Source organism: Lagenorhynchus albirostris, chromosome 11 (genome assembly GCF_949774975.1).
Source record: "Lagenorhynchus albirostris chromosome 11, mLagAlb1.1, whole genome shotgun sequence".
Classification (NCBI taxonomy): Eukaryota; Metazoa; Chordata; class Mammalia; order Artiodactyla; family Delphinidae; genus Lagenorhynchus; species Lagenorhynchus albirostris.
Genome location: NC_083105.1, coordinates 42,909,785 through 42,922,040, shown reverse-complemented (window position 1 = coordinate 42,922,040; position 12,256 = coordinate 42,909,785). Strand labels below are relative to the sequence as shown.

General features: G+C 35.0%; 1 protein-coding gene across 1 annotated transcript in view; it reads left to right on the top strand.

Moving 5' to 3' along the window:
• Window positions 1-12,256, top strand: part of GLIPR1L2 (GLIPR1 like 2) — a 31,317-nt gene that overhangs the window by 4,469 nt on the left and 14,592 nt on the right. The window contains exons 2-3 of the mRNA XM_060165663.1: window positions 3,114-3,359; window positions 5,170-5,273. Of these exons, the coding sequence (XP_060021646.1) occupies window positions 3,114-3,359; window positions 5,170-5,273 (350 nt within the window). The remainder of the gene's footprint in view (window positions 1-3,113; window positions 3,360-5,169; window positions 5,274-12,256) is intronic.

Below are 12,256 nucleotides of genomic sequence, written 5' to 3'. Positions count from 1 at the left end.
GTTTTCTCCCTTCCATAGGTTGCCTTTCATTCTGTTAATAGTGTCCTTTGATACACAAAAGTTTTTAATTGTAATTAAGTCTAATTATCTATTTTTTTTATCTTGTTGCCTGTGCTTTTGGTGACATATCTAAGAAATTATCGCCAAATCCAATGTCATGAAGCTTTTCCCCTTTGTTTCTTGTAAGAATTTTATAGCTTTAGCCAACAGGTACATAAAAAGGTGCTCAACATGACTAATCATCTGGGAAATGCAAATTAAAACCACAATAAGGTATCACTTCACACCCATTAGACACCCATTAGACATCACACCCATGTCTATCACCAAAAAAGACAGGAGAAAACAAACATTGGTGAGGATATAGAGAAAAGGGAAGATTTGTGCATTGTTGTTGGGAATGTATATTTGTACAACCACTATGGAAATCAGTGTGGAGGATTCCTTAAAAAATTTAAAAAAGAACTACCATATGATCCAGCAATTCCACTCTTAGGTATAAAAACAAAGGAAATGACAACAGGATATCACAGAGATGTCTGCACTCCTGTGTTCCCTGCAGCATTATTCACAATAGCCAAGATATGGAAGCAACCTAAGTGCCCATCGATGGACGAATGGACAAAGAGGAAGTGGTGTGTATATATACAATGGAATATTGTTCAGCCATGAGAAAAGAAGGAAATCCTGCTATTTGCAACAACTGGGATGGAACTTGAAGGCATTGTGCTAAGTGAAATAATCCAGACAAAGATAAATATTGCATGGTATCACTTATATGTGGAATCTGAAAAAAAAAGTCAAACTCATAGAAACAAGGGAGTATACATTCCAGTGGCAGCAATTCCACTTCTGGGTATTTTTCCAAAAGAAAAAAAACAAAAAAAACACTAATTCAAAAAGGTATCTGCACTATATATACAATGGGTTATTACTCAGCCATAAAAAGGAATGAAATCTTGCTATTTGCAACAACATGGATGGACCTAGAAGGTATTATGCTAAGTGAAATAAGTCAGACAGAGAAAGACAAATACCATATGATTTCACTTATATATGGAGTCCAGAAAACAACAAACATAATCAAACAGAAACAGAGTCATAGATAAAGAGAACAAACAGGTGATTGCCAGAGGGGAGTGGGAGGGGGGGATAAGTGAAATAGGTGAGGGAAATTAAGAGGTACAAACTTCCAGTTACAAAATAAGTGAGCCAGGGGAATGAAATTTGGGAAGTACAGTCAACAATAATGTAATATCTTTGTATGGAGACAAATGGTAACTAAACTTGTTGTGCTGATTATTTTGTAATGTATGGAAATATTGAATCACTATGTTGTTCATCAGGAACTAACATAGTAGTGTTGTAGGTCAATTAGACTTCAGAAAACAACGAAAACAAAAATACTCATAGAAAAAGAGATCAGATTTGTGGTTATGAGGGTGGGGGCAGGGGGGGATTGGATGAAGGTGGTTAAAAGGTACAAACTTCCAGTTATAAGATAAGTACTAGGGATGATGTCCAAATGATTAATATTACACTACTGCTGTATGTTATATCTGAAATTGTTAAGAGAGTAAATCTTGAGTTCTCATCACAAGGGAAAAATTTTGTTTTTATATCTATATGAGATAATGGATGTTCACTAAACTAATTGTGTTAATCATTTCATGATGTATTATGCTGTACACCTGAAACTTACACAGTGCTGTGTGTCAATTATATCTCAATAAAAATGGAAGGAAAAAAACCCACTTAGAATAGTGACATGGTGCATTGTAAGCATGTGGTGTGTAAACAATATGCAAAATTAGGCAGTAGAAAGATGGTCCATGGAGCATAGTTTGCAAATGGCAAAGAATCTGAAGGGCCATTAATAGTGGAACGGTAACCTTTATTACATGCTGCTAGCCATACTATGGAATACCATAAAAAGTTTGCAAAAAATTAGGTAGATCTAGTTGTGCTAATATGGAACAATCTCTCTAAGTGAAAACTGCAAGTTACGGGCCAATAATATTGTGTATGGTATGATTAAAACCGTGCAAAGACAAAAATCACAAAATACTCATCTAAAACACCCTAACATATCTTATATATGAATGTGTGTATATGGAGCTAGAGAAATTTATACATAATCAATTTTTTTAAAAATGATTACCTCTGGGGAGGGAAATAGTGTGGGGAGGGAGGGGATATGCTGAAGTTTTCTATAATATATTTTCTGTATTGTACTTCTGTATAATCTATGAAATTAACCAAGAAAACTCTAAGGAAATCTTAGTATTGTTTTTCAGAAATGTTTATTTTCAGATTTACTGTAACGTATATATATTTAGCATGTTGGTTTTACAAATATTTTGTTGATTTTTCTATTTGTGTTATTTTTGTTCTTGTCCTTAACTAAACAATGAATTTATGATGCTCTAAATATGTCAGAAGTACACATTTCTGGATATTTCCATAAATGGAGGGGAGCAGCATCTTGTGATATTTTCTTACATTTCTGGGAACATCCATAAAACTTTACATGTGCCTCTTTTATAACATTTACCAACTACCACTATGTGTTAAAATATATATATATAAATATATATATATATGTATTTGTATATATATGTATATGTATGTATGTATATATTATCCCAGGTTTTTCTCCTAACAACAGTAAGCAACTAGAGGACAAAATTTATGTTGACTTCATATTTTATTCCTCACAGTACAATAATTTGCATATAATCAGTGCTCAATAAATAGTTCTTAAATATTTTAAATTATTGTATTATTACATATAAAAGGCATGAGATTAAAAATACACATTTTCTGAATAGACTACATGTAAGAGTATTATAACCATTTGCATCATCTAACAATCTGATTTTTTACTTAAAAATATATGCATAAGCCTTCATCTCAGGAAATAGTTGTTTCATTTATAATTGTCTCAAAACACTTTTTCTCCTACGTAAATTCCATAAACCAAACTCATAAGCACAAAATAACAATTGTTTTCCTTACATATAATTATGAAAACTCAAGGAAAATAATTTAGAGCACAAAAAAAATAACTCGTTGTTATTTTTTCTTCTTTACTTTTTGCATTTTTTTTTCAGACTTGGGATGTAGCTTTGTCACGGACTGCTAGAGCATGGGGGAAAAAATGTGTGTTTGAACGTAATATTCATTTAGAAAAACGAAAAATGGCCCATCCTAGATTTAATGGTATTGGTGAAAATATGTGGGTCGGCCCTGAAAATGAATTTACTGCAAGTATCGCTATCAGAAGTTGGTTTGCACAGAGGAAAAAGTACAATTTTGAAAAGAACAGTTGCTCTGATAACTGTTCTAATTATCTACAGGTATCTAATTTTATATTATTAATTCAATAGACTCCTTAATTGCTTTACTACTGCGTTGTTATTGTGTTTCAATTTTATAAATAAACTCAAATGGCAAAATTATTACCTCTAATAGAATCAAAATTCTAATCAGTCCTAGATCTTCTGAATGTTCATAATTTCTTCTATTATTTGAACCATGCAATTAAAACATTTCTTTAAATATAATAAGTCTAATCTCCATAGCCAAAGATGAAAGGTACCTTTCTAAAATAATGTACACTGGAAAAGAAAGAAACTAGCAAATAAAAATTAGTTTTAGTTTATTGACTATAAACATAAGTAAAAGATGATTTTTTTGCACAGATCAGCACACATACTACTATATAACTGATTAAAATGTTTTAAATGCAAATACATATAATTATTTTCCTACCTCATGTCTAACAATTCACTCTTACACTTTGTACTCCAAGAACACTGAACCACTTTTTATTTCCTGTACAAACATTTATTTTTTCACATATTACATTGTTTTATAATCATCTGTTTATATATCTAATACTACACTAAGGGCAGGGACCTTGTCTTCTTATCCATGTATTCTCAGCACAGCAACATGACATTATTTAGGTTTTCAATAAATATTTGTATCAGGTATCAAGAAACTATTGAATTAACTTCCAAGCTCATTTAAAAGATTATTTTTCAGTCAATAGACTCTAATGTAGAACTTAAAATCTTGGAATTTTTTCATGTTGAACTCATGTCTTCCTGTTCCATCAAATGATTTATGTTTCAAAAAATGTTTAATCAATTTTTTCTCCTAGAAAGTTAGAGTGGTTCTCTACTGTCTTACTCATGTCAAAGCTAGACTCCTTAATATGACTTCAATACTCTGAGTAAAAGTCTACTCCCTGACCTACTCCTCTGTATTTTATCCTCCTTAAGTCTAGTTTCCTAGACATTTTCATTTCCTGCATTTGACCTGTTTAACTTCAACTGTTACAGACATTCTATTCTCTATTCTTTTAATGCATCACTCTATTTCTTTTGGAATCACTAAGACTTCAGCTATAGAGAAAAGGAAAACAAATTGTTTCTCCCTCTCCCACAGAGGTTAACAAAACAATTTTTTGTTGTCATTCACTTGTAAGTATTAGGAATATTAAAGCCATTCAGGAATTTCTGGAATATCTTTAATTATTCTCATATTTTCACTCCAAGACCTATTTTGCAAGAAATTATTTTATAGGAACCAGCTCTTTTACTCATTTTTTAAATGAAAGGTCCAGACTTCATTTTATTTTGTAATGGAATTTCCTCAATAAAAGAAAAGAAAAATGCTGATAACATTCAATTACTTTCTACTCTTGTATTTCTTTTCCTTCCCTTCTATAATCTTACTGTCCCCTCTTTTTTTCCTTTTTATTCACAACTTCCATTCTTCCAAAACTTTGTGTCTTCACATTTCCCTCTTCCTCTTTGCCAATAACCTAGAACTCTCAGAGTCAACAAGAGGTCGAAAATTGATTCAGCAGGTGTCTTCCTTTTGCTCTAATACATTATTCTGGATCAGTTTTTCTCAGACTCTTTATCCTAAGAATACAGTATTGGTAGAACCTATTAAAGTGTTTCTCTAAATACAGTTTTGGAAATGCTTCCCTAAATCCATGATAATTCTCTACCTGCATCCAAATGAAGAATTGTTCATATTCCTTGAATTGCTTTGTTAAAGGTCCTATGTGTATTGAATATACTATTGTTTATACTATGGCAGAGTAAATGTTTAGAATTAAATTTTATGTTTTCTTTGAAAATTTTATTTTAGCTTGTTTGGGACAAGTCTTACAAAGTTGGTTGTGCTGTTACTCCATGTTCAAGAATTGGACATATTAAACATGCAGCACTTTTCATATGCAACTATGCACCAGGGTAAGTTCCTTTAAATTTTTTAAATAATATAAAAATAAATTGGGGATTTTTCAAGGTTAAGTTTTCCTAACTTTCAACATATTCTTCTAAATGTCTTTGCAAGCTATAAAAGAATTAAGTATGAGATAGCAATTAAAGACTTTATATTGAAATATTTTAAATTTAATAATAAAATAAGTCAATTTAGGCATACTGATTTTATGTATAGACTAGCCAAATATTACTTCCTGAGAGAATTTTAACTTTAGTATTATTTCATAGTACCTAGCCTTATTAACATAGGATTTAAATTATTTTCCAAAATTGTTTATCTCCATATTTATTTTTAAAAAGTCAAAAGAAAATAAGGTTAAGTGTGTTGAAATGTATGTTGTAAGACTTGTTTCAAGAGTACATCAGTTTTATAACATGAAGGACACTTTTAGTTGACTATCCTCTGGAGAGTGTATTATTAATTGGGGCTAGTCTCATACATATAAGGAATCATAATAACTCAGAGGTGCAAAAGTACTTCACAAGTCTTCTAGTTATGCTATGCATATGAAACTTGAATTCTTAACACTTACTTATCATGTGGTTACTTACCTGTACCTAAAAACTTTCCAATGATGGGAAAAAACTACCTTCCAAAATAGTCTCCATCTCTGGAGAGCTTTGTTGGAAAATCTCAAGTTTTCTTACAGGTCGATATGATACTATAAGTAATACTGTTAAAACGTCTAACTGAAGTGAAAAAATATCCTAATCAACATGCCAAGAAAAATTGACTACATGCTAGGATTGAGAAGGAATTTCTTAAAAATAAAATGCTTCTGGGGCTAAACCAAAAAGAGAAAGAAAAATAACATTGATTACTAATTAATGATTGTATTCCCCTAGATAGGGAAAACAACAGAACTATGATGTAAGTTGAATTAGATTCAGAAACCCCTTCTTAAATGGAAGCTTTGCTGACTTTGAACATAGGCATGCAAAACAAGTTTGGAATGTAGAGTAATTGCAAAACTTTTTTAGCCTCTTTCAGTCCTACAGACTGGAAGTACTGGGGTGATATCTATTACATGGAGAAACTTTTGAAAGTTAACTACTGATTGGTATTGAAAATTCAAACAGACCACTGGGCATGGGTGGTGGGGAAGGAAGAGGTTCCTCTGGGGTACTAGTCTTCATTTTACATGCTCAGCAATTACATGCAAGGCTCTGATCTGTCTACTGACAAACCAATAAAGACTGACCATACTTAGTTTGTAGTCTTGGAAGAGAGACAAACAATAAATAAGTGAACATAGAAATAAATGATATTTAATTAAATAATAAAATATGCCATAGAAACAAAGCACAGTAAGCAAATAGGGAGTAACTAGCATAGAATATGAATAGGATAGCTGCAAAAGGAGGTGGCATTTAAACCGAAAGCCAAAAGATGAGGAGACGGTTAAAGAATATTTCAGGTAGAAGTGAGAGCACATGTAAAATCTCTGAGCTTGGAATAAGTTTAGCATGTTTGAAAAATGAATAACTGTGGTTAGAGGTAGGAGACGAGGTAGAGAGTTAGGTGACAACTAAATCAAATAGAATACCATAGGCCAGGTTAAGGATTTGGGGGTTTATTCTACATAATAGCAAAGTCATTGGAAAGTAATAAGCAAGTAAGTGGCATGATCTCATCTATGTTTTTTTTTCTCCCTGTTCTTTGTTTTTTAAAAAAATTTTATTTATTTATTTATTTTTGGCTGCATTGAGTCTGTGTTGCTGCACGTGGGCTTTCTCTAGTTGCGGCGAGCAGGGGCTACTCTTCGTTGTGGTGCACAAGCTTCTCATTGCAGTGGCTTCTCTTGTTGTGGAGCATGAGCTCTAGGCACGTGGGCTTCAGTAGTTGTGGCGCTCGGGCTCAGTAGTTGTGGCTCACGGGCTCCAGAGCACAGGCTCAGTAGTTGTGGCGCACGGGCTTAGTTGCTCCACGGCATGTGGGATCTTCCCGGACAAGGGATCGAACCCATGTCCCCTGCACTGGCAGGAGGATTATTAACTACTGCGCCACCAGGGAAGTCCCTCATCTATGTTTTGAAAAGAAAACTTAGCAATAAAAGATTGCTCTTGCTGTTGTGTCAATAATGGAGTATAGGAAAACAAGGGTACAAAGAGAAACAAGCACAATTAGGAGATTGTTTCTGTAGTGCAGGCTATAGACTGGTATCTTGGATTAGGATTTTAGCATGTGGATTGGTTTTCTATTGCTGCATAATAAACCACAAACTTAGTGACTTAAAACAGCAGCCATTTATTATTAAACAGTTCTGTAAGTTATAAGTCCAGGCTGGATTCTCTGCTGAGGGTCTCAAAGGCCAAAATCAAGGTGTTGACTGAGTTCTTATCTGGAGGCTCTGGGGAAGAATCTGCTTTTAAGCTCCTTCAGGTTGTTAGCAGAATTCAATGCCTTGTGGTTATAGGACTTGGGTCCCCATTTTCTTGCTGGTTCTAAGCCAGTGGTTGCTCTCGTCTTCTAGAGGTTGCCCACATTCCTTGATGCGTGGCTCCCACCATCTTTACGTCCACAAAGGCACATCAGGTCCTTCCCACGATCCAAATCTCTGACTTCTCTTCTGTGACCAGCCAGAGAAAACTCTCTGCTTTTAAAGTGCCCAAGTGATTGGGTCAGGATATTTTCCTGGATAATTTCCCTATTTGATGGTCAGCTGTGCCAAATAACATAATTTAATCATGGAAGTAAATTCCATTACATTCACTTTCCTCAGAATTATGCAAGGCATGTATAGCAGGGGTAGGGGAGCTTGTGCTCCATTTTAGAATTCTGCTTACTATACCATGGAAATTGTGAAAAAAGGTCAGTTTCTGGATATATTATGAAGGTAGAGCTAAAAATACCAGTTGATGGATTTAACTTTAGGGATAAGAGGTATAGAATAAACTATGGCGATACCCATGCTTTTAGTCTGAACAACTGGATAAATGATGATACCATTAACTAAGACAAGGAAGAACATCAGAAGATGTGTTTTATGTTTGGACACATTAGGTAGAAATGTAAATGTGGAAAATGTAAATGAATCATGAGAAGGAACTAGCTGTATGAGGGTCTGGGATAGGTTTTGAAGTAAAGGAAACTGCTACTATAAAAGCCCTGACGTAGAAATGAGTCACAGTCCTGAACAAGACCCCCTTATGAAAGAGTGAGTATGGAGACTTAATTCAAGGATTAAGTCCTAGATCACTACAGTATTTCAACTTCAGGCAAAAGAGATAACAAAGGAGAGTGAAGAGGCTAACAAAATAAGAAGGAAACCCAAACAATGCTGGTAAGGGTACTTGGAAATCAAGTGAAGAACGTGAGTCATGATGCCCAAAGTGGTTAACTGTATGAGATGCTCCTGAAAGAATGAAAAAAAAAAAATGAGGAAGGAAAGATGACATTTCCGTTTGATAAGATGAAGGTATTTGGTGACCTTAATAGCAGTAGTGACTGCAGGGGTATCCCGTGACTATAGTGATAAGATGAACCTACTAGTCATTAGGATTACTCTTCTTTCCACTCACCTGTCCCATAGGCTTCTTTGTCTTGAAATTTCTATCAACCATTATTTCCTTGATACAAACTTTGGAAAGTCCATTTGTGAAGGATCTAGGTTGGCACATATATTATGTGAGTCAACTCAATTATGAGTTGACTGAGTCAACTCAGTCCAAGTTATTTGCTATGTACTCAAAATAGGCAGTCATAGGTATCTTTCTTAAGAATCATTGTAGAAAAATTAATTCATCACAGTCTTATAAACTACTTCATAGAAATGAAAATAAGAAAGCCAGATTGGGGACTTCCCTGGTGGTGCAGTGATTAAGAATCCACCTGCCAATGCAGGGAACATGGGTTGGAGCCCTGGTCTGGGAAGATCCCACAAGCCACAGAGCAACTAAGACCGTGCGCCACAACTACTGAAGCCTGCGTGCTCCAGGGCCCATGTGCTGCAACTACTGAAGCCTGTGTGCCTAGAGCCCATGCTCTGCAATGAGAAGCCACTGCAATGAGAAGCTCATGCACCGCAGCAAAGAGTAGCCCCCGCTCGCCACAGCAACTAGAGAAAGCCCACGCGCAGCAACAAAGACCCAACACAGCAAAAAAAAAAAAAAAGAAAACCAAATTGAAAAGTAGAATGTGTAATGGACTGAATGGTGGCCCCCACCAAAGGATGTATCTAGTTCCTAATTCACAGAACCTGTGAATATTAAGTTACATGTCAAGAGTAAATATTGCCTTATATGGCAAAAGACACGTTTAAGATAAGGATCTTCAGAGGAAGCGCTTATTTTAGATTATTCAGGTGGGACCTAAATGTAATTACTTGTGTCCTCATAAGAGAGAGGGAGGAGATTTCAGCACTAGACACACAGAAGAGAAGGAGGCAATGTGACTGTGGAGGGAGAGGTTGGAGTGATATATTCACAAACCAAGGAACTTCTGGAGCCACCAGAAGCTGGAAGAGTCAAGGAATTCCCTCTCTGAGCCTTTGGAGGGAGCATAGCCCTGCCAACACCTTGATTTTGGAGTTCAGGCCTCCAGAACTGAGAAAATAAATTTCTGTTTTTATAAACCACCAAGTTTGTGGCATTGTTAAAGTAGCCACAGCAAGCTAGTACAGAATGGAAGAATAAAACAGATTTGGCAATAGGGAAAATATGAGTCAACCACAATCTCGAAAAATTTCAGAACACGAAGATGTACAATAGAAGTAAAAATATATATGGAAAAAGAAAGGAACCCTGTAGGGTGATAAATCTATAAATTATTGCTCCTAAAGAACAGAGAATAAATGGAACAGAAATAATAATCAAAGAAAAGAAAAGAATAAGCAAAAGAAAAGAATCTGTATAGATACCTATATAAAGGTTAAGATAGCTTATAATGTATCAGGAAAAGTGAACTGCAACAATATTTACATATGTCATTTTCTAGTGGTTATTTTTCAGTTTCAAAGATAAAAACTTATACATTCCTGGGAATTCCCTTGCAGTCTGGTGGTTGGACTCCGTGCCTTCACTGCCGAGGGCATGGGTTCAATCTGGTCAAGGAACTAAGATCCCACAAGCTACGTGGTACAGTCAAAAATAATAATAATAATAAAATAAAATAAAATAAAAAACATACATTTCTAAGAAAAATAAGACAAAGTAAAATAAAACAGTATTAATTAGATTAGCCTTGAATTTCGGTATTGAAGGGGGTACAATCAAAGATGAGCATTAGAATTTAAGCTTAAATGATAAATAATTTTATTAACTGAGTTAGGAAAAGATGTAGGGTGAAAGAAAAAAGGATTTGTTTATTTTTAGACACGTTGCATCTGCAGGTTTCTGCAGGATCTTTTACTTATTTAAATATGTTTATAGTAGGTACATTTAAACAATAACTAAGCAATAGAATTCCACATTTTTTACATGGTATTCATCCTGAAAACACTTATAGACTGTTGGGAAAGAAATTAAAAAAAAAAAACACAACGTTAACCAAATACGTACAACATCTGTATTTTAAATAGAAAAGATCTGTTGTAAAAGCAGGTATGAAATCATAGAAGCAGTTAGCCAGGATACAGATTCAGAAGTAGTTAAGTTTGATGCATAGAGGTGTATTAGAAGGGAAACGAGGCCAGTGGGGGAGGTAAGAGTTCTGAGATTGAAGAAAATGACTTGAATCTAAAGCTGGACCTTTAAAAGAAGTAAATTATAGTGTCCAAAGGTATTTAGTAAAGAACATTTTCTTTATTTAAAAATTAAGGACCGCGGAGCAACTAAGCCCGTGCACCACAACTACTGAGCCTGCGCTCTAGAGCCCGCAAGCCACAAAATAAATAAATAAGGAAATGCAATCTGGCAGGTGGTGACATTTTCTTTACGTCATGAACAGACAGCTAGAATATGTTTCCCAGCCTCCCTAGAAGTTCGGTTGGGCCATGTGGCTAAGCTTTGGCCAGTGGAAGTTAGGCCACTTCCAGGCCTGGCCTTTGAAAACTTCCTACATGATCCTTCACACTCTTGGTCTTCCCTCATCTACTGGTTGGATACAGAGGATCTGGTGGAGGATTAAGATGTCCTAGAGAGTGGCAGAGCCACAAGATGAAATGAGCCAGTGCCCCAGAATCACTGCATGGAGGAAAGCTCCTCTACACTGCCAAAACCCATACTGTACCATGACATGGATTCTGCCTACAGAACATGGAAATAGTGAGGAAAGGTCAGATTCGGGATATAATTTGAAGATGGAGCTTAACAACACCTGCTGACAGATTTAACTTTAGGGGTGAATGGAATAGAATAATCAAGAATGACACCTATGCCTTTAGTCTCAGCAACTGGATGAACATTGGTGCCATTAGACAGATAGGGAAGACTTGTGGAGGAGCAGAGCTTGAGAGAAGATCAAGTGTTTTGGTTCACATACATTTGGTGGAGTAATAAATGTGAGAAATGTGAATGAATCAAATGAGGGAGCTAGTCAGATGAAGGTCTAGGATGGGTTTTTAAGTAGTGGGAACTGCAGATACAAAGGCCCTGAGGCAGAAATGAGTCACAGTCCTGAAAGAAATCACCTTGTGAGAAAATAGGTATGGAAAACGGGACAGAAGAGACTAAGGACTAAACCCTACATCACTACAATATTTCAACTTCAGGCAAAGGAGCTAGCAAAGGAGTATAGAAAGAGACTAGTAAGGTAAGAGAGAAACTAGAACTGTGCTGGTAGATTTTTTAAAATAACATTTAGACTTATTTTCTCATCAGTCTCTATTATATATGAGGTGGCTCTCTTTCCATGCTTTTCTGCATGCATAATAATTTATGATTCAATGATATAGTATTGTGATCATTTTAGACATTTTGAATAGCAATTTAAATACGTAAAATGCAAACAATGCATATAACCCATTTCAAGTATGACAGTATGAAAAGCTATGACAAGTTCACAATGTGCA